The sequence below is a fragment of the Equus asinus genome, chromosome 17 (assembly GCF_041296235.1).
Source record: "Equus asinus isolate D_3611 breed Donkey chromosome 17, EquAss-T2T_v2, whole genome shotgun sequence".
NCBI classification, from domain to species: domain Eukaryota; kingdom Metazoa; phylum Chordata; class Mammalia; order Perissodactyla; family Equidae; genus Equus; species Equus asinus.
Genome location: NC_091806.1, coordinates 39,627,807 through 39,651,913, shown reverse-complemented (window position 1 = coordinate 39,651,913; position 24,107 = coordinate 39,627,807). Strand labels below are relative to the sequence as shown.

The 24,107-nt window shown below is 53.3% G+C and overlaps 3 protein-coding genes across 4 annotated transcripts; 2 read left to right on the top strand and 1 right to left on the bottom strand.

Annotated features, from left to right (window-relative positions):
* Positions 1 to 321: 321 nt before the first annotated feature.
* Positions 322 to 14,497, top strand: FADS1 (fatty acid desaturase 1). Of its 2 annotated transcripts, XM_014866888.3 has the most exons (12): positions 322 to 1,269; positions 3,314 to 3,424; positions 4,012 to 4,209; positions 4,868 to 4,969; positions 5,101 to 5,229; positions 8,095 to 8,155; positions 9,821 to 9,897; positions 10,798 to 10,895; positions 11,088 to 11,184; positions 11,457 to 11,536; positions 11,636 to 11,761; positions 12,096 to 14,497. In XM_014866888.3, the coding sequence occupies exons 1-12, from the start codon at positions 337 to 339 to the stop codon at positions 12,145 to 12,147; spliced, it is 2,064 nt and encodes a 687-aa protein (XP_014722374.3). In that variant the 5' UTR covers positions 322 to 336; the 3' UTR covers positions 12,148 to 14,497. The 2 variants fall into 2 exon arrangements, with proteins under 2 accessions (XP_014722374.3, XP_014722375.3); XM_014866889.3 differs by lacking the exon at positions 4,868 to 4,969.
* Positions 14,498 to 16,072: 1,575 nt separating this feature from the next.
* Positions 16,073 to 20,575, bottom strand: FEN1 (flap structure-specific endonuclease 1). The gene is made up of 2 exons (XM_014866935.3): positions 20,362 to 20,575; positions 16,073 to 17,980 (listed from the first exon to the last, which is right to left on the bottom strand). Exon 2 carries the CDS (start codon positions 17,957 to 17,959, stop codon positions 16,817 to 16,819), a length of 1,143 nt encoding a protein of 380 aa, XP_014722421.1. The 5' UTR covers positions 17,960 to 17,980; positions 20,362 to 20,575; the 3' UTR covers positions 16,073 to 16,816.
* A 125-nt stretch (positions 20,576 to 20,700) lies between these two features.
* Positions 20,701 to 23,797, top strand: TMEM258 (transmembrane protein 258). The gene is made up of 4 exons (XM_014866937.3): positions 20,701 to 20,823; positions 22,324 to 22,433; positions 22,954 to 23,090; positions 23,689 to 23,797. The coding sequence occupies exons 1-3, from the start codon at positions 20,716 to 20,718 to the stop codon at positions 23,078 to 23,080; spliced, it is 345 nt and encodes a 114-aa protein (XP_014722423.1). The 5' UTR covers positions 20,701 to 20,715; the 3' UTR covers positions 23,081 to 23,090; positions 23,689 to 23,797.
* Positions 23,798 to 24,107: the final 310 nt, after the last annotated feature.

Sequence of the window (24,107 nt, the reverse complement as noted above, 5' to 3'; positions counted from 1 at the left end):
GCGCCCCCAACCTTTGGGTGCTTTCCCATTCCTTCCTAAAACCCGGGGATCTGAGCCCCAAATCTCTCTACTTAAGGCCTGCTGCAGCTCCCAGTTGCCTCCAGGTTGGAGAAGAGACACCTCAGCTTGAGACGCAGGCTCTTCACCCAAGGCCTCCTAGAGGTCAGGAGACGCGGGCCACTGCCTTTTATTTAAGGATCCCAGTTGATTTAAAAAGAGAACATAAATGAAAACAAACAAACCAAAAAGGGCTACAAAAATTGTGGGGCATTTTTAATGTTACATTGAGCAAAGTAAAGCATGACGACTCCCCGCCCCCCAACTCAATAAACCGTAATGATGCTGTTCACAAGACAACCGCCAAGGGTTCTCAGCCTGTTACTTCAGGCAGCTCAACGGGTGGAGCGGCGCGCCCAGGGTGTGAGTTTATCAGGTGGATGCTGGATCCACCTGGAGGGCGAGCGTCCGGAGACTGGCGAGGATGTCCACAGCCTAAAGACCAGCCCCCTAGGGCAGCCTCCGCGCCAGGACGACATCGGCTGCCAGGACAGCCCCTCCCCCCTCCCCACCCCTACTCCTGCCAGCCTGGCAGGCCTCCCTCGCCGCCGGGCCCTCCATCCACCTACTCCCTCGGCTCGGCCGACGCCCCCCGTCCCTGGCCGAGCCAACTCCTACCCCAGAACCCTGTGGCCACCCGCGCACTCGCGGCAGCCGCCCCCCGAGCCAGGCCGGCGCACCCGGGAGCCTCCCCAGGAACCGTTATCCTCGCCTGGGAGGAAACGCCGCAGGTCGGGAAGCGGGATCGAGCGGCAACTCCTTCAAGGAGCCCGCGAGGGGGCGCCCCTCGGCGCCCGCCCCCAGCCGCGGGCTCCAGGCCAGGCTGGGAGGCAGGGTCTCGCTGCCCCCGCCGCGGGCTCGACCAATGGGAGAGCGCGCAGAGGGGCTCGGAGGGCCGCGCCGGGAGGGCTGAAAACCGCGCGCGCGGGCGGCGGGCTGCGGACGCGCGCTACACCCAGCGAGCCCCGAGCGCGCGCGCGACAGCCCTGCCCGGCCGGCGCTCAGAGTCGCCCGGCCCCGATGGCCCCCGAGACCCCGGCCCAGGGGCCGACCCCACGCTACTTCACTTGGGACGAGGTGGCGCAGCGCTCCGGCCGCGGGAAGGAGCAGTGGCTGGTCATCGACCGGAAGGTGTACAACATCAGCGAGTTCACGCGCCGGCACCCCGGAGGCTCCCGGGTCATCAGCCACTACGCCGGGCAGGATGCAACGGTGAGTGCTGCCAGAGTGGGACGGGGGACGAGGCCGCGCCGGGCGTCTAGAGCCAGAGGCTCAGTGCGCGAGACCGGAAGCTGGGCACCCACGGCCAAACACCAACTAATTCGGGGAAAAGCCGGTGGCGCCGGAGCATACCTGTTGCCCGGTGACTGGGTGTGCTGCCGGCACGGAGGGGCAGGAGAGAGGCTATGAAAATTGGAGCCTGGGGCATGGGATGGAGGCCTGCAACGTGCACACACAAACAAAGGGTTGCGCCGCCCGTGCATGCATTCCGTCTGTGGCCCTGAGTTCGCCGTCTCCAGCGTGGGCAGGCCCCAGAGCAGGGCTAGCGGAGAAGACAGCGAGGATGCAGGGCGCCTGGGATGGCGGTGCTGCCGAGGCCGAGGGAGAAGGGGTCGGTGGCAGGGAGAGGGAGTCTTGACCTGTCTCGGTGGCTGGGAGGGGAGCGCAAGCCGCGCCTTTACTGAGTGTACCGGGCTACACTCGAGAGCGGGAGCAGGAGAGGGAGCCACTCTCGGGGATAGGGCTGAGGCGGGAGCCACCTGTGCCCGCTGCCTTGGGAACCCCCGCACAGCGTGAAGACGGGAGGGTGGGGAAGCGGCCGCACGGGCCGGAGAGGGCTAGGGGCTGCTGGTGCAGAGGGGAATGTGAGCGCCATGCTAAAGGTGGGCGGCCTGCATCCGCAAACACTTAGCGAGGACCCGCGGAGCGGTCCTCGAATCCTGTGGGGAAGTCACTCAGCCGCAAGCCAGCGGGGTCCCCAGCTATTCGCCGCAGCAGACATTTGTTTGCACTCCTGGGCAGTAAGCCCAGTGCAGGGTCGCGTCCCTCGTCCCTCGGGCCTCACCGCGAGGTCAGCGCGCACCCCAGTCCCCGTCTTGCTGCTTCCCTTTCTAGACAACCTGTTCTCAGAGCTAAGGCACCTGGCGCCTCCCTGCTGGGTTGGAGAGTCAGGGATCACCCCTTGGGACCCAAAGGGTGGAGCCTTCGCTTCGCCGCGTCCCCTCCCCCTACATCCTTCTTTCATCCCGCGCCAGTGGTCTAACCCCTTCTGATGTCCCCATCCTCCGTCCTTGCCATCCCGGAGCGCGCCTCGGAGTTCCCGTTATGTCGCAAAGGGGCATAGACGCTTCCGGATGAGGGCCTGCCCCTCACTCTGACGTGGCCGGCCTGGGGCTGGAGGCCAAAGTCTACGCTGGTCACCCCAAGTGACCAGTGGGGCGTTTAGACTGCGGCCGCAGGCGAAGGCGTAGAGCGGCGCAAGCGCAGACGGAGCAGGCTCCGACGACGGGGCTTCCTGCAGTGTGATTTGGGGCGGGGGCCGGGGCTGCCGAGGCGGAGAGCGCGATTGGTCCGGATGTGTGGTGCCACCGGCCGCCGGCTCCGCCCTCGATCCCGCCTCGAGTGCTGGTTCCCAGCAAGGTCTGGGGCTGCCTGACCTACAGAGAGGACCCCACCTCGCATAGTCAGAATTAGCCTCCCTGGGGGCAGGGAGTGGTCAGAGCGCTAGGGAAAACAGGGATCCCCACCTCGATAGCCGCAGAGAGGGGGAAAAACGCAGAAGTTCCCCGCTTCGGACATAAGGAGTCTCCCTCATCGCACGTTATGGAGAACGCTGGCTCAGAGAGGGCCTTGTTAAAAGTCCCACGGAAAGAGAATTCTCATAGCCGCACCCATCCCTTCTGGTTGTTTCTCACCTATAACTAAACTCAAGCGCAAAAGCTGTACCTAGAGACGCCCAAAGGAAAGGCCAGCCCAGGCAGGTCTTTCTGTGGTCCCCCCAACCCGTGCTTCCTATTCCTTAGTGTGGTGCCCTTGTTACTAGAACACGGAGGCTGGGTCACCCTGAGCTGTGGACACCTGGGAAAGGTCTGAGCACCCTCGAAGGGCAGTTGGCTGGAGACAGGTGGTGTCTCTTTGAACTTGGGGACAGCCTCCTTGCTGGATCAGGAGGATGGCCTTTGGTGTGAGCCCTCCAGGAGGCCAGGGGCGGGTGGGCTGGTTTCCTCACTGTTCTGCCTTCTCCCCATCCTTGCAGGATCCTTTTGTGGCATTCCACATCAACAAGAGCCTTGTGAGGAAGTATATGAACTCTCTCCTGATTGGAGAACTGTCTCCTGAGCAGCCCAGCTTTGAGCCCACTAAGAACGTGAGAGCCGGTTTGCTGTTTGGAGAGCCTGTGGTTGTTGAGGGGCACAGGGTAGAAGGCAGGCCTGGATAGGATCACAGGTGACCAGTCAGTAGTTCTTGGGAGTCTTGAGGTCCCTGTTTCTCCCGCACAGTCACTGGGTCACAGGCCCACGGGAGCAGGGCTTTGGAAGCTAAGGTTCTCACAAGGCTGCCACCACCACCACTGCCATCATCATCGTGAGACCTGTCCACTGAGCACATACTCTGTGCCAGGCATAACCTCCTGTAATCCTCACACATTTACAGATGGGAAAACCAAGGCTCAGAGAGGTTAAGCAGCATGGCCAAGGATCAGGCCATTAGTAAACGGCAGAGCAGGGACTTGAATCAGGTCTGTTAACTCCAAAGACCACCTGCTCTTAGGTGTGATGCCATTGCACCTCCTCCTGTCATCCTTCCTCAGTGTGGTGGTGTCTTTACCTAGGACGGTGGACTTCCCAGGGCTACCTGGGTGGGAGGTCTGAGCCTAACAGGGCCCTTGTCTCCAGCAGTGCTGGGTTCAGCCGGGAAGAGTAACAGCCCCACTCTCTCCACTCTGCTGTGCAGAAAGAGCTGACCGATGAGTTCCGGGAACTGCGGGCCACAGTGGAGCAGATGGGGCTCATGAAGCCCAACCACATCTTCTTCCTGCTGTACCTACTGCACATCCTGCTGCTGGATGTGGCTGCCTGGCTCACTCTTTGGGTCTTTGGGACATCCTTCGTGCCCTTCCTCCTCTGTGCAGTGCTGCTCAGCACAGTTCAGGTGAGAGCCCTTAGCTTGTCAAGAGCACAGCCGTGCTCAGCATCCCTGGGGAAAGCGCTTTGTCCCCCTGAGGAAGGCCAGGAGCCCCGCTTTCTGACCGGGACAGAGCCGAGGACTTGGGGGAGAGTTAGTGCAGAGAGAGAACACACATTCCATTGTCTGTGGCTTTCACCTGCTCGTTAGCCACACGCGCATCTTCATTTCTCACTGCCTCTCCAGCTCTCCTCCAAGGGTTCCCTTCTTCCTGCGGAGTTTCTCCTGTGAAACTCTGTTTAGGTTCTGTCACAGCCCAAATCTGCCTAGAGCCAAGATTCTGGTTTCTCGGCAAAGCAGGGCTTCCTCCCCACCACAACACTGCCCAACATGTTAATATGCTTGGGCCCTAATACTTGGCTGTCAGAATCCATTTGCCCAGCCGTCTGAGTTTGTCCCTCGCTGTCCTTTTCTGTAGTCTGGATGTTCAGTTCTGTAGACATCATAAATCAGAGCTCCAGAGCTGGGGAACTGAAGAACAGGGACAGGAACTCTCATGTGAGTTAGTGGCAGAGCCAAAGTTAGGAGCCAGGCGTCCTGACTCCTCTCCTGATGTGCTCAGTTAGGGTGCTGCGGCCATCACGGGCCTAGGTGGGTGCTCTCAGCGCTCACTGTTCTCTCCCAGGCCCAGGCTGGCTGGCTGCAGCATGACTTTGGACACCTGTCCGTCTTCAGCACCTCTACGTGGAACCACCTGCTACATCATTTTGTGATTGGCCAGCTGAAGGTCACTGGGATGGGGAGGGACTCTCTGAAACTCCAGTCAATGAAGGGCTGCCTGTGGGGAGGGGGAGCACTAGGCTTTCATACTTATGGTCATACTCATACTTTCATACTCATGTCCCCACTTTTCTGTAGGGGGCCCCTGCCAGTTGGTGGAACCACCTGCACTTCCAGCATCACGCCAAGCCCAACTGCTTCCGCAAAGACCCAGACATCAACATGCACCCCTTCTTCTTTGCCTTGGGGAAGATCCTCTCTGTGGAGGTGAGTGGAGACATCAGTGACAAAGTCTTGGAGAATGGAAACCAGCCAGCACAGAGGGCTTTGGGGAAAATACATTGCTGTCAGAGTAAGACATGGGGGGCTGGGCCGGCCGGCTGGCTGTTTGGAAGTTTTGGGAGGCAAGAGGCAATTGACAGGCCTCAAGTCAGCAAATAGTTATCACATAAAGGTACCACATGCTGCTAAGGATCCAAAGGATGATCAGGAGGTTACTGTGCCAAGCCCTGCTCCTCCTTAAAGGTGATGGATGGCCCTCCTCGGGGGCTGCTTTTTTGACACCCCTACCCCAGGCAGTCAATGCCCCTGCAGTCTGTATTCCTCTCTTACACTTTGATATCCTACTGTGTCACAGTCTTCCACATCAAGGGCTGGACTGTCTTACTCTTCTTTGATGCCCAGTGCCTAGAACATTCATTCACTGAGCAATTCTTCCCACCCACCTGATCCCAGTCTGACTTCCCGGGTGGTCAGCATTGGGTTTGAGTTGTCATCTGAGATTGTGAGCCAAAATCGTAATGCAGCTGCGAAAGGAAGAAGGCCTGGGAGTGGAGATCTGGTCTGCCCTTGGTGAGCATAAGACAGTAGGAGACTGAATGGCTAGCGGAGTTCTCCGAAGAGCTAATTTAAAAGCCTTCATCCCAGGGCTCTAGGCTGCAGTCAGGGTTCTGCCAGGTTCCTCGCCCCTACCTTCTGCCAAGAATTAAACTGTCGTTGAACACGTTTCAGTTCCAGGCAGGCGTTCAGGGTAGCCTGGCTCTCCTGTCCCCTCTGGCCGTGAGAAGAACTCTGGAAAGGCTTTGGGAGCACTGGCTGTCCTGGCACCAGGAGCCCCTAGCTTGAGGCTCATGCCCTACCTGTGCATAACGCCCTATTTTCCCACCTCCTAGGCAGGGATTTTCTTGGTTTGCTACACGTCCACCACTGTCTTAGCAACATTGTGCAGATGATGAACCAGCCCTGGTCCTGCCTGGCTCCGGTGGCTGCTTCAAGGGCAATGTGGGTTATTTATTGGGCAAAGCATGGGGCTCTTGGTGGCACTTCTGTTGTCACTATAGAGGGTTAAAAAAGGTGGGAGTCTAAGTAGAAGAGCACCTTCTCACACCACTGCCTAGATTGCTTCTTGGTACTAGGGTTTTCAGGAAATCCCTGTCTGCAGACACTAAAAAATGGAGAATGATCTGGGACCAAAATAGCCTCTTTTTTTGCCTAGTTATGAGGCTGAGGGTAGGCTGCCTGTTAGTAAATGCCTGGCCTACAGGCTGCTTGGCGCTTGGTTCAGCCCTTCTGGGTACAGGTTAAATGGGCATTGATGCCCATGCTGACCCAGTGGCATCCACTTCAGTGCCTCCCAACTCTCCTGGAGAAAAACGAAATGCAGGTGACACTTCACCCTAAACACAACCTTTCTGGCCTCCGAGAGTCAAAACACAACAGGGCAGTTATTAGGATCATAATGGCATTTGATTGCCATTCAAGGAGACAGCAGTGTACGGGGCTCCCCTTCATAACAGTTCCAAAATAGGAGGCCAGAGTTCTGCCCGCCCACCCTACCACACAAAACAGATGCTCCTCTTCCGGGTTTCGCTCTGAGTTAATGGTGCTTAGGATGGGGGGAACTTCACCCCCACATCCCGCAAGCCTTTTAATACTGCCTCCAGAATGTATCCCAAGTCCATCAACTTTCTCCATCTCCACTGCTTACCATCCCCAGGCCTGGTCCATTTCAGGGCTGGATTACTGTTCCAGCCTCCTCACTGGTGTCTCTGCCACTAAACCTGCCCCGTATAGTTCATTCCTCCACCTCCAGCCAGAATGAGTCTTTGAAAGCACAAAGCAGATAATGCTGCACCCACTGAAAGCCCTCCAGTGGCTTCCCCTCCCCAGTGGAATAAAACCCAGACTCCTTACCGTGGCCTTAGCACGGCTTTCTAAGGTCAACATGATTTGGCCATCCCTAATTTTCTGGCCTTATCAACCATTCTCCCCTGTTGCTTACTATTCCCAGCCACTCTGGCCTTCTTTCTGTCACCTGAACATCCCAGGCCTTTGTACTGACTCTTCCCTCTGCTTTCAATGCTCTCCCCTGAATTTTTGCATTACTGGCTGCTTCTCATCATTTGGGTCTCAGTTCAGCTGTCAGCACCTCAGAGAGGCCATATCTGACCACTCTAGTCAAAACACTGCCTCCCTCACTTTCTGTTATATTTTCCTTTTAATCTGTAATTACCTTGAGCTCTGTTTACAGATTTTCTGTTTACAAAATGAGCATCCTCTCCTCAGATTATAAGCTCCATGAGGGTAGGAAATTTCTATTGTTCACCTCTGTACTCTCAGAACCTAGAACAGTGCCTGGCACACAGTAGGTGCTCAATAAATGTTCAAATAAATGACCAAAAGAGTTTGATAGGAAGATCAGGGCTGGAGGTACAGGGAATATTGACCTGTGTAGGGGTAAAACTGTTGTCCATGGAGACTCTAAGGTCAAAAAAGTACCAGATGGGAGAAAGGAAGGGGAGAAGGTGGAGGGGCCGGGAAACCTTAGGATGAAGGTGTCTTTGGAGGAACATGAGGAGTCCTGAGGACCTGCAGACCTGTGCACGTGCCTCATGTGGGCCCAGGCATTGAGCGGCATGCCGTGGTGTGGCGCACGTGGCAGATCACAGCCGGGGGCTTCATGCATCAGGTGCTAGAAGGAAGGCTGGGCCAGCTGGAGCCTTCCAATAGCACCCACAAGCTGACAGCCCCCGGAGTAGGCCTAACCTCCCAAGCAGGGAAAAGCCAAGGTCATGGGGAGCGGAACAGGTGGCTGGTCTGCGGGTACTGATTCGTGTCTGCTTTTTTCCACAGCTTGGGAAACAGAAGAAGAAGTACATGCCATACAACCACCAGCACAAATACTTCTTCCTGAGTGAGTGTCCTCATCCACACAGGGGGATGCCTGGGCCAGGGTGCTGAGGGGGTGTGAGGATGAAGTGACTCCCCAAGCCATTAGGGTATTTTAAGTAAAGGCTGGAGAAAGGACCCCATCCGCAACCTACCATGTCAGCTGAGCCACGTCAACAGTTAGGCTAATTTTTAGTCTAAGGTCATCTGTGTTACAGGCAAACTAGTTCCTCTAGTCCCACCCTGGCTACCACAAGAGAACTGCGTGGTCAGGTGGGGCCATCCCAATTAAACCGTAAACCTCACCTTAACCCTTGTCTAACAGAGAGCTGTGCCAGTGTGACCCAGCAGGGCACAGTCCAACCCCCAGGGGGACAAAGGTGGACACAGCTATGGGAGGACTGGATCCAAAGAGGGAGTTGGGGAATGGTTGGAGCTGAGGAGAGGAGATTTCTGTGGTTGGCTTAAGCTCTCTGAAGACTGCTATATAGTCCTTGCTTTAAAAAACTGTAATGCCTAAAATTTGAGTTTAAAAACTCCTTTAAAAATTCAAATTTTTAAAGGAAAGGAGGGGTTGATTTCAATGATCCTATTTTAGTTCAAAAGAATTTATCCTAACTGCCTATTACCAACCATCCCTACTAGAGAAAGGGGGATGGGGCAGAGGGTGGAGCAGAAAAGTCTGGGAGAAAGAATGTTAGAATCCATGGCACATCAGGATAGAGGAGCCATGGGCGGGCACTGTAATGCAGGGGCTTATAAGCAGCATCAGGGAGGGCCCTGCAGAGAAGGGACACAGAAAAGGAAATGGGACAGCACAGAGGACGGGATCCACTTCTTCAATTCCCAGGGGGTTTTTTGTCTGTTTGTTTTTAAGACTGGCACCTGAGCTAACATCTGTTTTATTTTCTTCTTCTCCCCAAAGCCCCCCCGGTACATAGTTTATATTCTAGTTGTGAGTGCCTCTGGTTATGCTATGTGGGACACCAACCCAGTATGGCCTGATGAGCGGTGCCATGTCGGCGCCCAGCGAAACCCTGTGCCGCCAAAGCGGAGTGCAGAACTTAACCACTCGGCCAAGGGGCCAGCCCCATCAACTCCCAGTTTTAAGCGAAGTCCCTCCACCACTGCCCACAGCTCTAGGACTTCAGGTTGGGTGGCACAAACTCATGTCCTTGGGCCAAGAAAGTGAGCTTTCAGCCTGTGAAGGATCACAAGGTCATCCCCCCCTACCCCAACACACGTTTTCCTGCTCCTGTCCCTTCACCTACATGGTGGAGCAGCCAAGAACATGGGGCAGATGGCTGCAAGGACAGGCATAGGGCCAGTAGTAAGGCCCCTGGCAGAAGCAGGGCAGTGGCCAGGGCAGCTCCGAGAGTATTAGCCAGGACCCTTTCAAGTCATGGGAGCAGAGCAGGTTCCATGTGTGGAGGCAGTTTCCCCAGTGGCCCTCTTCCACTGGAAAAGAAAGCCACCCACCCTGTACCCTGCCAGCATCCTCTTGGGAGATTGTGTCTTCTTCACACTTGCATTCATGCCCGCCTTCAGTGCCTGTGGGTTCCACTGGATTGTGGTGCCAAGGCAGCTGGAGGGGCAACGGGAGGAGACGGCAAGGGGCAGCCCCATGCCAGAGGCCCTTTGTGACCCTCATGCTGCTCACACCTCCTCCCTGTCTCCGTTTCCTCCCTAGTTGGGCCCCCAGCCTTGCTGCCTCTCTATTTCCAGTGGTATATTTTCTATTTTGTTATCCAGCGGAAGAAGTGGGTGGTGAGTATGCACAGCCCAAGAGTCCCACATCCTTTGTCTCTAGGACCCTGAGGGAGGGGAAAGGGGTCTCCAGGGGAAATCCTACTGAGATTCACTCCAGGCCTAATTGAGAGGAAAGTAAGAGAAGTAGTACAGACCTTCCTTACCTCTAGGTGGGATGATTTGGACTTAGGCAGCCTGACTCCCAATGCCCTGTTACATTCAGCCAGAATCTCCTGAGGTTCTTGTGCTGGGAACAAAGCCAGGGGCCGGGCTGGGGAATGGGGAAGATGAGTAAGAGATGGCACTTAGTCTTGGGAAACTTCTGATGGAGCAGGATGTGGTTGACACCGGAGAAGAGGTACAAGCAGAAGCTTCTGGGATTCCAAAAGGGGCCTGACGACATCTGGCTGGATGAGGCATCAGAAAAGCAGGCTGGCCTTGGAGGACAGGCAGAGGTGGGGTGGGGGCGGATGGACTCTGAGCAGAGAAGCTGGGAAGTGAGGGGCGAGTTTAGCCCCTGGACAGGGAGAGGACTCAAGTGTCAGGGGAGGAGCATGGTGCAGAAAGTGACTGGAGATTTGATCAGTGCACTGGCACAGACTGAGCCACGGTCCTAGAAGATTCACTTGGCAGCATGATGAAGGGATGAAGGATTTAGATGGGTTGGGAGGAGCTGGAGGCCTTGGTACCTGAGAAAGAAATAGACAAGGAGGGCTGGTAGGTGCCAGTGGGAATGGACAGGAGGAGCAGCGGCACTAGATACTGCAGGATTGGGCAACGGAGAGAAGCTGACAGTGACTGAGTGTGCCAGTGTGGGGACCGGGAGAATGGCTGCATCATGCAAAGAAACAGGTGAAGTGAGAGGAAGAGGCAGAGGTGCTCTGTGCCAGTCCTAATGCTCTCTGCCTCTCACGGCAGGACTTGGCCTGGATGGTCACCTTCTACGTTCGCATCGTCCTCACTTACGTGCCATTGTTGGGACTGAAAGGCTTCCTGGGCCTTTTCTTCATGGTCAGGTAGTATGTGATGGGGGAGTAGGGACTGGCAAAGAAAAGCAGACGTTTGGAAGTAACCAGTCCGGTCTGCGGGCTGTGCTGGGGCTTCAGGTGGCAGGGGTTTTCAGGTTTGGCTCGGGAAGGTGGCTCGGCTGGAGCAGCTGTCTGAAGGAGAGTAAGAACTTGTTTTTGTCTGTGCGCCGTGTCCACCAGGTTCCTGGAAAGCAACTGGTTTGTGTGGGTGACACAGATGAACCATATCCCCATGCACATTGATCATGACCAGAACAAGGACTGGTTCTCCACCCAGGTAAGGGACGGTCACTTGGAAGACCTGCGCATAACTAACGCAAAGGCTGGGTGGGCAGAGACGCAGGGTGTAGGGGGTGCCATGGTGTAACAACAAAGTCCCCAACAGCATTGCCTCATTAGCTTGAAGTTTCTCCCCTGCCATCATGTGGAGAAGGGAGTGCCCAGGGACAGTCCCACACCCCACCCCAGCCACATTTACCTGGAGAAGGCCGGCCTGGCCTTTCCATCTGGTACCCAGAACCATGCTCTCCCCTGTTCTTTTCCTTACAGCTCCAGGCAACATGCAATGTGCACAAGTCTGCCTTCAATGACTGGTTCAGTGGGCATCTCAACTTCCAGATCGAGCACCAGTAAGTGGGGAGACCTAGGCACCGGGTCCTGGGGAGGGTCGACGTGTGCAGGGGAACAAAGAAGTAGGAGCCACTGACCATGCCCTGTTCTCCCTCAAGTCTTTTCCCCACGATGCCTCGACACAATTACCACAAAGTGGCTCCCCTGGTGCAGTCCCTGTGCGCCAAGCATGGCATCCAGTACCAGTCCAAGCCCCTGCTCTCAGCCTTTGCCGACATCGTCTAGTGAGTACCTGAGCCTGGAGGATGGCTGCGGGGTGGGGCAGTGGGGTTGGTGGGGAAGTGTCGGGTGGGAGTCACAGGAAGGTTTCCCTGGCCATCTGAAATGGAGGTCACCGAGGCAAAGGCAGGGCGTGCTGTTGGTCCTGTGGCCAGCTCAGGCCTTGGCTCTCAGGGCCAAGGCTCAAGCCTTCTCAGAAGCGAAGGGGAGGAGAGCGTTCACGTGGAAGGCGGCCTCCATGCCTGTTAGTCTCACTACTGTACTTCTGGTGGGGAGTTTGGCTTCTCACTTGGTTCCGCCCTGTCTCCCTCACTGCCTGCTCCCATTTTGCCCCAACAGCTCACTGAAGGAGTCCGGGCAGCTCTGGCTAGATGCCTATCTTCAGCAATAACAGCAGGCCCCCATCTGGAAGAGGAGCGTCTGGAGCCAAAGCAGAGGGGAGCTTGAGGGACAATGCCACTACAATTCTAATATCCAGAGGGGGTGGGTTTGAGGAGATAAAGGCTCTGTCTCAAACCCCTCCCCTTTCTTCTCCAGGCACAGATCTAAGTCTCAGAGGGGTGGGGGAACAGGCAGGCCCCCTGGAAGGAGGGAGGTAGCTGTTGGGACAGGGATGTGAGAGTTTTGTTGTTTCCTTTTTCTAGTTTGGCAGATGCAGTAGGTTGGTGAGCAAAGAGGAAGTCAGGAGAGTATTAGAAGAATAGGCAGGACCCACTGAGCCCAGAAATCAGGAGGAAGTTTAGCAGCAAAATTCCACCCAGGGAAGGAGTAAACTCATGTCACCGGTCCACTTCTCAGTGCCTTCTCCACCCGTGTTTGCAAATCTCAGAGGTTCACAGGCCGGAGCGGAGACAGGGCAGCTGAGCCTTTTGAGTAAGATTTAGAAAGGAAGCATGAGTGCTTAGAGTTCTGAGGCCTTGCACAAGCCAGTGCCTGGGAGCTCAGCTCGCTCTACGACTAGATGTCACCTGTGGCTGCCTCAGGCTCCCGGAGAAGCAATTTTTCCACTTTTAGAAGCAGGCAAGGCAATGGCTAGGACTGTGGTTATTGGAGACATCTGGGCCTAAAGGATGTCAGCACTACTGATTTTGGCCCCATGTTCCATCCAGGGTACTGAGGGAGCCTTAGGTCTTAGGTCTTGCCAAAACAGCTACCAGAGAGTTGCTGGCCATTAAAAATCCCTTCAGCTTTTGATTCATCTCTTCTAACCACCCCCCAAGGAAGAGAACATTCCCAGAATGGGGAGTCCACTTCTTGCTCCATAAACAAGAGAGCAGATGGGGCAATTTAGTCTTCTCCCCAAAAACAAATGGGGCTTTCAGTGGTTCCCCTTCGCTTCCCTACCTGTAATCCAAGTTTAATAAAATAGCAGTCAGTGAACACATGGGACCAAGTTGGGAGATAGTGAATTACCAGGCATGAGGAAAACACACGTTTCAGCCAGAATGTAAGGGATGTAAGAAATTTTCTATAACCTAAATTATGTTATAGCATTACTTTTGAGCAGGAACAGTGGGTTAAATATAATCAAGTCATAGTTCTAAACCAGAAATAGGAAGATAAAAACACAGAAGTTTGTGATCATTGTTGTTGTTGTTAGGCATCTTTCTCTGTTGGGGACCAGGTAGGAATTTAGGATAATCAATCTAATACTGAAAGAGGATTTTTTAATTTCTTGGTTTTTGAAAGAGAGTTTAACCCATCTCTAGAGAGCAAACATAGGAATGTGCCCCAGGAGTCTCGCCTTGACTCCCAGGGCTTGTCATTGGCAGTCACCCCCTCTTCCCTCCTCACTCCCACTCTCACCTTTCGGTTCAGGTGAGGGGATTATCCACCTGTTCAACAGCATCTATTAAGCATATTGATAATTTTGGACACTGGGTGGAGAGAACCTCAAACTAAAGGGAAAAGCAGAGCCCCAGAAGAGTTCACATTTAGTTTTAGGAGAGTGGCCATCAGGGAGATGAACGTCGTACGGCATGCTGGGATGGGGTTAGGGCACCACCTATGGAAAGGCTGTCGTGATTACGTAGAAATTTGTCAAAACAAAGACAAAAGGATTAAAAAGGAAAAAAAAAGAGAAGGGGGAGAACAGGTTGCAGAAGAGTTTGGATCTTTTCCATTTGGGCAGAACCTGGTTAAAAACAGCGTAGGCAGAAAAATGAGAATTGAAGAGTTCTACTTTCATTGGCTCCCTCACTCCAGAATAGGTGCTGATCCTTCCCCAGCCCTGCTCCCTGCTACCTAAGGTTTGGGTGTGGCGTCACCAGCCTGGCAAGCCGGCCAGCTGTGGGCTCAGGCTACACGATCTGAGCAAACCCAGTGAAGTTTATTGAGCCAAAGTTCAGGTCCTCAAAGCACCTCAACCACTGCGGCCTTCTCTCCTTAGCCTACACCAATGTGGTCTCACATGGCCACAAAAGGACGCACCAGTGACAAAGAGCTCAGACTGTTACGGTGGTAACACGAGTGATCTCAAATCCAAACAATGACGGATAAGAAAACAGGCTGAGAGAGGACAAGTCACCTCTGGTCACAGATGTGACAGAACTAACATTTCAACTCACTTTTTTAGGACTCCAACGTCTATGTTTATCTTTGTTACTTTCATCCTCCTGCCACTTTGCCGGAGGCATTCTCTTTAATTAGGCCGGATATCAGTATTCCTTTTGTGTGTGCCAATTTTGTTACCACTTCCCCATGACATAATGCTGAGAAATAAAATTTGATGTTGACCCAAATGAAGGCTGTTAATGCACTTGTGATCGACAATGCTCTTCTACACGTGTCGACAGGACTCCCTGTGCCTTGGCTATAAGCTACTATCTCTGTGGCTCTGACTTCTTTCTGAACACAGACTCCCCTTTGCATAAGCCCCTTGGGCAGAGGAAGGAACAACAGGACCCTCCGGAAAACACCAAGGCACAGGTGGTCCACGGCAAGGAAAAGCAAAGGCAACCCCTTCCCACGATCTCCATAAGTTCAGATGCTACAGTGCCTAGATTCACAAGCCAGGTTTTACCTGCATCACTTCCTATCACGAGGCAATGCCCTCACCCTCTGTAACTCATTTCTCATCTCAGTGGGTGGTCCCCATAAGTCTCCTTTTTGCCTAAATCTTTCTCTGCAGGCACAGTGCCTCAGAGCTGGACTGCAAAGCAATGCCTTTTAACGTCCATCCTACTAGAACAGTCTGAGCAAGAAGATTAGAACACGCTAAACAGAAATTTGCAGAACTGGTTTTCCCTGCAGTAGGCAGTGGTTAATAAACTAGAAAAGACCAAGCAACTCAACTTCAAAAAACCAGAGGAAAACAAACCACTCTCCATGGTTGACAACCAGAGGGTGCAATCCCGTAACTAGAGCTACTGCACCAAAGCGATAACCCCTGAGTAGAAGTCTTACTGCCTCTGGGGCCCCTTACTGCAGGCTTAGAAGAAGAGCGGAAATAAATCGGCTTGATTCAATCTGGGGAAATCGGTTTCACTCGTCATCAACTGCTAGAGAGAGCAGTGAACAAAACTCAGATGCAAGGGATAGAACTTTCTGTCTACACCACTGAGTCCCCTAGTCATGAGGGCGTTGTGGGGAGACTATATCCCATTCCTGCCTCAACTAGAGGAGCTCTTATATCCTGAGATTCCACGCAAGATTTCACTTGAAAACTAGGTTGCTCCATTAAAAATTTTGAAAACCACTGGTCTTTAGTCTTCTACCTGCTTAATGTCAAAATGTTGCCAACTTAAATTTCAGGCCACTTACACTTAAGTGTCCTTGTTAATAATCTCAAATGGCAGTAAGTGATAGAAATGCTAAAAAGTTAAGAAACTCAAACAGGACAGCTCCCCACGAAGTTTTATGAAGACTACAAAATTTTCCAAGTACAACAACATTCCATCTCCATGAGAAACAGTAACGTGAATTTGATGGCACAAAAGGAACAAGGAAGTGGTTTTTGAATGGTAAAATTCACGATTTACAAACTGGTAAAGTAAATGCTTGGATGCTAGGAGTAGTTGATCTAAATTGTAAGGCTGTCTCAGAGAAGTGCCTTTATCTTACACGGTAGGCGGAAGACCAGAAATCCATTCAATTTATTCAAACTCCTTTCCCAGCAAGATAAACTAGGCACCCCCTCCAAACGGCTGAAATACCGCCAAAGCTGCTCCCGCCATTCTATAGGGCACGGCGCCATCTTGTGGCCACTCTCAAACCACCTGTTAATAGGGTGCAATTCCAGCATGTTATTACATTCTACCTGCAGCCTAGGGCACTCAAGATGTTTTCAAATGTTCTCAAAGAACATGACATTCTGGTGACTTTTGTAATTTTATTGACTCTTTCTCCTCATACCTTTAAAACAAAAACAGCACATGAAAACAGCATCTTATTCCAAAGTCTCAACTCAGTTGATTGCCTCAGAGAGGCCATGAGAACTTTCCACCTTCCGCCTCTGAATACAAATGTAAAGACTCAAGTTACATAGCAAGTTCAAGTGTCTGCCCACCCCAGGACACATACCCAGTCATCAAACCCTTGTTGCCAACTTCAGGGACTCTAGCAGAGGCCTGTCTCATTTCTTAGTGGCTCTTCCCATCGGTTACGACTGGGTCTTCCTGATGGCTGTCCTTCAGGGTGAGCCAAGGCCAAACCAGAGACCAGCGCAGTCTGGTTCCACCATCACCTCCCACCAGCCACCAGGTGGCCAGCCAGGATATCCTGTACAGTCATTTATCTTTACCATTCATCCCCATCTCCCCTCTTCAAAACTTGTTGCTGTCACTTTCAAGTGACAATGGATTCAGTGTCCATTAAATTGCCTGAGAGGTGGTTTGAGCCTGACATACTTTCCTGAGCAAAAAAGAAGAAAAACCAAGTACCTCGGTGGCTTTCCTGCCATAAGATCAAGTAAAAAAGGGAAAAGCACTACTGAGGAGGGTAGTGCTGGAGAAGCGATGCAGTCCCCTCCCTGCCCCCGTGGCGGTTTCTTTAGCGCTAGCTCTTGAGGGTACAGCAAGGCGAATATTCTGGGGTCAAGGAGGCTTAACGAGGGGAAACATTTATTTGCCCCTTTTGAACTTCCCCGCTGCCCCAGTCTTTGCCTTCTTCTTAGCAGATCCCTTGGGTTCTGGCTCCTTGCGCTTAGCTGAGGAGAGCGAGCCGGTGACCTTGAAGAAATCATCCAGGCGGCCCTGGGTGCTGCCCTGGCGGCTCTTGCTCAGCCGCTTGACCCCACTGCGGATTCGCTCCTCAGAGAACTGCTTTTCGCCACACATGAACTTGACGAGCTCTTCTTCATTTGGCTCACTCCATTTCAGCTCCACAGTCTCCGGGTCCAGGACCTCAGGCTCCAGGAAGAGCTGCTGGGCCTCCTTGTGGAGCCAATTTTCCGGCACAGGGTACTTGTTGGGGTCGAGCCGACGCACGATCTCCTCGATGCTCTTGTGCTTCTGGATGAGGTCCACGGCCCGCTTGGGCCCAATGCCCCGGATGCTCTCACAGTAGTCGCTGCCCAGCAGGATGCACAGATCCACAAACTGCTCCTGGTTCAGGCCCAGCTCCTGCAGGATCCGGCTGAGGTGGAACTCCTGGATGGGCAGCTTCTTGGCCTCGCTGGCAGTCAGATGCCGCATTAGGACAGGGCTGCCAAAGGTCAGGCAATCCATGTCCTCCGTGGCGGCAGCGTAGACCTTGCCAGCCTTCACCAGGGCAGCACAGCTGGCCTCGGCCTCGCTGGGCGCATCGAGGTAGGGGATGCCCATGAGGCTCAGTAAATGCTTGCACTCATCGTTGTGTTGCTTGGTGACCTTCACCAGCCGCTTTGTAAACTTTTCCACCTCCTCCTCGGCCCCAGCAGCCTGAGCCTGTTGCAGCTGCTTCTCTGCCTCAGCCCGCCGCTCGCCGCGTTTGGCCAGCTCACCTGACTTGAGCTGGGGTGGCTTGCCGTCAAAGACGTACACGGGCTTGATGCCATTCTCCATCATGCGGATGGTGCGGTAGAACATGCCCATCAGGTGGCTGGTGGTCTCACCCTCCTCGTTCTGCAGCACATCCCCACCCTGGCGAACAGCAATCAGGAACTGATAAATGCTCATGGAGGCATCGATGGCCACCTTGCGGCCAAAGTAGCTCTTGATGTCATTCTCCCGGATGGCACCAGGGGCCACATCAGCAATCAGTTTGGCCAGGCCTTGAATTCCCATAGCAACACAGAGGAGGGGCAGCTAAAAAAGAAAGGCCAGTAAGATAAGGAGGAACTTAAAGGATGCAAAAGGACCAGGGGTTATAACTAGCGCTATCTCACCAACTTCATGCCTTCAGCTAAACAAATTCAGCGCAACAGAAAGAACACCACGTCAGCACTGCAGAAGACGAAAAGATGAACAAGACAAAGTTCTCATTCTCAAGAAATGTACACTTAGTAAGGGAGTCCACTCAATTAATACTAAGGCTTCCTGAGCATCAGGAACTGAACTGGTGCTAAGGGAAATAAGACACTGCTGATGTCCTTGAGGGGCTTAAAGTTTTGTGGCTAAGGCAGCAATAGGGCTAGCCTGCAATCAGAGCTACAACAGATGTCTGCATCAAGGACCAGGCAAGTCCAGAGAAGAGTGCCTGGCCCAGCTTAAGGAGTCCAGGGATCATAATAGTACAACTGGGCCCTGAAGGACAGGCAAATACTGGCGAAACAAAGGAGGTGAGATGTGATAGATAGGAGAGCAACTATGATACACGGCTGAATGTGTAAAGAGGTCAAAAAAACACATCAGCATCTATCTTCTTGCCAATTCATGAGCAACACCTTCCTTCCTCTTTTGCACCTTTACACCAGTCATTGAACAGCCCCAGCTCATTCCTCCCGCTCACCTCCTCTTAGCAGCTGTGATGGTTAGTTCTGTGTGTCAACTGGGCTAGGCTACAGTACCCAATTATTTCATCAAACGCTAAACCAAGTGTTGCTGTGAAGGTATTTTGTAAATGTGGTTAACATTTATAATCAGTCGATTTTAAGTAAAAGAGATTATCCTCCATGATATGGGTGGGCCTCACGCAGACACTTGAAAGGTCTTGAGAACAAACATGGAGGTTTCCTGAAGAAGAAATTCTGCCTCGAGACTACAGCATCAACTCCTGAGTTTCCAGCCTGCGGGCCTGCCCTTCAATTTTCAAACTTGCCAGCCTCTACAATCAGCTGAGCCAATTCCTTAGGATAAATCTCTTTACATATATATATATCCATATGTGGCTTTCTCACAGACTGCTCTAATCTCCCTTCAGAAGCCCGTCAGCACTTAAGAGCTTCCACCACTTCCATGATCATGATGTTACCAGCAGTTTTAGGACTCTCGTTTTGTATTTTATCTCTACCACTGAGTCTGAACCATGAATTCCCCGGCTCCTACTCCACCCCAGGCCCTGATCTAGCCATGCTGTAGTCACTCAGCCCAGGATGGCACTTCTGTGGTTCAGGCCCCTTACCAAATATCACCTAGGGCAGTGTTTCCCAAACTTCAGGCAGGCCCAAATCACCTTCCTAATTTTTGCAACTTCCAACTAAAACTTGTACTTTCATTCCCTTAACATTTTCTTTAAATGGACACCATTTTTTAAGAACTCATCTTAAGCAATCATATCTGTGTCATACCTGGGTTATACCTAAATATATAGCTATTAAAAAGGATTTTTGGGGTGCCACTTAAAGTCATCATGTACCCACTGGTGGAACGTGTCCAACACTAACAAATATTATACTAGGCCTTATGATGGTTCTGCCTCTTCCTTCACAGGGTTCTTTCTAAAGTATAAGCGATCCTGTTACATTCCTCTTTCTAATTAAGTCCAAACACCAGCATGGCATCAAGATCACCCAGTCTCTAGCTCCCAACCTACCCTCAGTCTGGGAACCCAAGAGAAAGGCTGGGATAAGACCCTTTCGCTCAGCTGTGCCCTCCTCCCGCCATCCTGTAGCCCCTTCTAGAAGGTCCATCGTATTTTAGTTCCCTTGTGAATGGCAGTGGCCTTGCATTTAGGCGCCACCATTCTCCATCGGTGTAACATCACTTAGTGTGGGACATTACTAAGGTAGTGAAGTTTGGTTTTCCCGTGTAGGAAATAAGATGATAAGCACGGTTGTCTTGCAGAATGACTGCCAGGCTTAACTGAGATAACAGACGAGAAACTCTGAACATACACGAAGGGCTCTGCAAACGTTCCCCCCGCAGAAGCCTCTCGATCCTGTCTCATGCCTCGAGCCGCCTGCTTTGCTAGCACGTGTCCAGAGCGGACAATGCCTTGTCAGCCCGTTATCCTCCCGCAGCATCCCAGAGAGATGGGCAGCAAAGGGGTCAAGATTAAAAAACATTTCTCAACCAGGGTCTTAAGTCAAAACACACAACGACCCCGTAAAGGGGTCGCTATAAAGGGGAAGCTATTATCCTCTCTCTACACACGAAGAAAGAGGCTCGAGGTTTCGCGACCGTCCCGCGGCGGGAAAGTGGCAGCCCGGCGCCCTCGCCTCGGCTCCGCGCGCCGCACACGGCCCTCCACGGCCCCCGATGCAGAGCCGACCCCGCCGCCCTCGGAGGCGCTTCCCGTGGGGTCTCACCTGGCCTCTGGAGCGCGAGGCCTCGGCAGCGAGCGCTTGGTCCGGTGTCCCCCACGACAAGCCTCAGCCAGCACCTCTCTCAGCGCGACCGCGGGTACCCTCTCCCTCAGCCGCCTTCCAAAGCCCGCGCTCCCGTCACGTGACCCGCCGCGGTGCACAGCCTCCTGGGAAGTGTAGTTCAGGCCCCGATCTCCTCAGCCAGCTTCTCTCACGGCCGACAGTCTCGCCAGGGTGAACGGACTCTTTCAGCGACCCTGCTCTACCCTTCTCCACCACTTGTCCCTACTCCATATCAGGCCCCCGCAGGTCCCCAGCTCCCTCTATACCCGAAACCACAGGACTACAAGTCCCACAATGCCAAGGGCGCGGCCGCACTTCCTCTTCCGGCCGAACAGGGCGCCTGCTCCCGCCGACGTGTTCTTCCGGTGGCAGAGCGGCGGATACCCTGAGCCCGGCAAAATGGTGAGAGGGCTGAGGGGAGTTCCCGACAGGGCTGTGGGGACCCGTCGGTGCCCGTCCCACGCCCCGTCTCTCTCGCAGAGACCTCAGACGCCCGAGCTCTCGAGAGCGGGAGGCTCCTGTATCCTCCGGCTTGGGCTGAGGGGCGGGGAGGGGAAGCATCCTGCCGTGGCCTCTTTAGGCTGAGGTTTTGATCTCGCGATTTTTAAGGGTGAGGGACTTGAGGTGCATTTTTAAGACTTTCGAGCTTTTGTCTCTGTTACCTGTGTTCAAGCTCTCTCTACCTGGCAAGTTCTTCCCCTTGCCGAACTCGTATTCATCCTACAAGGCCCTGGGCAAATGTCACCTTCTTGGTGAAGCACTTCCAAGTCTCTGGGGCACTTGGCCGCTCCCTCCTGGGAGCTCCCGCAGCCTCGGTACAGACCTCTCGCCACGTGTCACGGACCTCTTTGTTATCTGCCACGCCTCCTAGTGACCACCGTCTGACGTGCAGCCAGCCCTGGGATGATGTCTATTCATCTTTGTATTCCCAGTGCCAAACACAGGGCCTGCCATCGGAGGCTCCATAAATGGCAGCGATTGTCTGTCGTTTTCAGGGGGGGCATAAATGTGTACGGAACTGAATTGCAGTGTCTCTTAGAACAATAGGATCAGTTTACTTCTCCCGAGTTGTTATGTTCTGGGTTTTAGAAGCGTTGGCCGGTGGGTGGACAATGGAAGTTAACATTTGTACCGAACTTGACGTTTGCAGCCCTCTTTCACTGGCATGATCTCATAATCTTCCCATAACTTTGGGAAGGAAACAAACACCTATTGATGAGCTGCTTACTATATGGCAGGCCCTGAGCTAGGTCCTTTGACGTTTGTCATCTTCCTTAAATCATACGTCAACCCTGGGAGACAGATATCATTGTAACTCCTTACTGAGGCTCATGTTATTCACTAGAGCCAGAATTTTGACTGATGTCTTCCGCGTGGAGATCCTGAGATTCCATAATCGTGTAGCGGGAAGACTATAGAATTAGCAGTTGAGATCTGGGTACTGGTCCTGGCTGCGTGAATTACAACAGGGATTCTTAGCTTGGGGTCTACAGATATGGGTCCATAAAGCTCTTAAAATTATAGGCCGACTTTTTTTTAATATGTGGCTTTTCCCAGGCAGAGTTCATGCGTTTCATCACGTTTTTTTCATAGCGGTGGGGGGCCTCAGGTGATGTTATGGACCACTGATGCATAGCTAATCAGTCACCTTCTGTGTTTCAGCCTCTGATTCTCAGCTCCCCTTCTTAGCAAAAGACAAAGGGCCCCCTTTGTGTAAGATGTAATTGTTGTCCTTCCCACACTGAATCACCTGATGTTGGTTCTGAAGGATTTCCGTATTTCCCAGGCTGAAACAGGCCTTTAGCAGGCACAAGCAGCCCAAGGCTCCTTGATGACCCCGTGGTCCCCCCAGGTTGAAGTCGTGGGATTCTTCAATGGCTCTGATCTCATGTCCTCCCCTAGGAGCTTGAGGCCATGAGCAGATACACCAGCCCAGTGAACCCGGCTGTCTTCCCCCATCTGACTGTGGTGCTGTTGGCCATTGGCATGTTCTTCACCGCCTGGTTCTTTGTGTATCCTTTTGCTGAGCAGCCCGTGGGCCAGAATTAGTGACGTGGGAAACCGAGGGAGAAACCACGTGGGGCACATGCACCCTGTCAGTTTTGTTCTGGCATGAGGATGGGGGAGGGATGGAAGTCAAGGGAAGGCTCTGGATGTCCCAGGTTAGGTAGTGCCCATATCTTCCAAGTTCAGGTGAGCTCAGTTTGCTCTTCAGACTTCCAGGATAGTAAACAGAGGGCCTGGCTGCACTGGAGGTTGGGGATAGGGGACCTGAAGTTGAAAACTGGTATAAGGAGGGGTGCACTGAGGTGTCAGGAGATCTGAGGGCTAGTCCCAGCTCTGCCACTCATTAGCTGTGTGACCTGGGGCAAGTGACGTAACCTCTCTGGGTCTTATTTTCTTCATGGGTGGTGGAGGGGTGGTACGGAGCACCAGAGGCCCTTTGCCCAGACCTTTCTCCCAGAGGTGCACTGGCCAGGCTCCCTGCCCTGCGCAGTCCATCCCTTTTCTTCTCCTTAATCGCCCTGCCAGTTATGAGGTCACCTCCACCAAGTACACTCGGGATATCTACAAAGAGCTCCTCATCTCTCTGGTGGCCTCGCTCTTCATGGGTTTTGGAGTCCTCTTCTTGCTACTCTGGGTCGGCATCTACGTGTGAGCCCCCAAGGGTAAGAGCTGTGACAGGGTGGGACACTGGAGAAGCCACCAGGTCCTCAGGCCTGCACGACCCTTTGGGCAGTGGAGACAGACTCAGCAGAGTGGATGGGGACGCCAGGCACATGTGCCTCTTTCCCTGTCCTTAATGGGGATTTGAACTGAGCGTGACCTACCTTGTCCATTCAGGGGTCTCCACACTGCCCAGGGCCTCAGGTGGGCTTTGGGGTGTCCTGCGTAGGGCTTTGGGCACAGGCTTCCCGTGGTTACACAGCTGCAATCTTGCAAGTCACACCATTGTCTTAGAGAGACTCCTGGGGAGTGGGCTAGAAGGGGGTCAGGATCTGGGACTTAGAACTTCAGCAAGGAGTACCATCTTGGTTAGTCTCGGTGTTTTCAGTCATTGAAATAAATCTTGACTAAGTGATTTTTAAAAAACCAAAAAACCTTGCTGCAGATAATCCACCAGACAAGTCACTGAGAATCGGCCCTGGTGGCCCAGCATCAAAGGAGTGTGCCTGCCAGCCCTTGCTCCCGGAGCATAGGGGTTCAGTGAGAAAAGTGGGTCAAATGAGGGTCCTTGGTCTCATTTTTGATACCCCTCTCTTTCAGGTTCCAACCAGGTGGCTTCACTGAATCCCTGCTTTTGTAAATTAATTTTTTTACCATTGCTAGAAGTGTCCCACCTGCTGCTCACAATAAAGGCAGATGTGTGACAGTCCCTCTGGTGCCCATTCTGCGGCGTGGGGGTGGTGCTGGTGCTGGGTGCCAGTCCCACCCCTTCCCATTTCTCTTCTGCCTTTCAGTCGGTTCCTGCTCCTGGGAAGCCGTGCCCTCTACCTTTGAGGGGCGAGGCGGGTGTGGGAGGGCTGTCTTGTCCTTGGAGTTGAAGGCCTACCTGTGGATAGGAAGGGGGCAGGCCTACCCTCGTCTGTTGTTCCTAGAGCAAACTTCTCCTGAAACCCGCACCAAGCAAGTCTGCCCCGGGCCAGTCCCCTCCTCTAAATGTAGCCACCCTTCTCTGAGCTGGG

What these genes read in the sequence shown, in the direction of transcription:
- FADS1 (XM_014866888.3), top strand. Translation starts at nt 337, where the DNA reads ATGATGCTGTTCACAAGACAACCGCCAAGGGTTCTCAGCCTGTTACTT. An exon ending in AGGACTGGTTCTCCACCCAG is followed by an intron (nt 11,185 to 11,456) that starts GTAAGGGACGGT and finishes TTTTCCTTACAG; the next exon opens with CTCCAGGCAACATGCAATGT. An exon ending in AACTTCCAGATCGAGCACCA is followed by an intron (nt 11,537 to 11,635) that starts GTAAGTGGGGAG and finishes TTCTCCCTCAAG; the next exon opens with TCTTTTCCCCACGATGCCTC.
- FEN1 (XM_014866935.3), bottom strand. Translation starts at nt 17,959, where the DNA reads ATGGGAATTCAAGGCCTGGCCAAACTGATTGCTGATGTGGCCCCTGGT.
- TMEM258 (XM_014866937.3), top strand. Translation starts at nt 20,716, where the DNA reads ATGCCAAGGGCGCGGCCGCACTTCCTCTTCCGGCCGAACAGGGCGCCT. An exon ending in ACCCTGAGCCCGGCAAAATG is followed by an intron (nt 20,824 to 22,323) that starts GTGAGAGGGCTG and finishes GTCCTCCCCTAG; the next exon opens with GAGCTTGAGGCCATGAGCAG. An exon ending in TTCACCGCCTGGTTCTTTGT is followed by an intron (nt 22,434 to 22,953) that starts GTATCCTTTTGC and finishes TCGCCCTGCCAG; the next exon opens with TTATGAGGTCACCTCCACCA.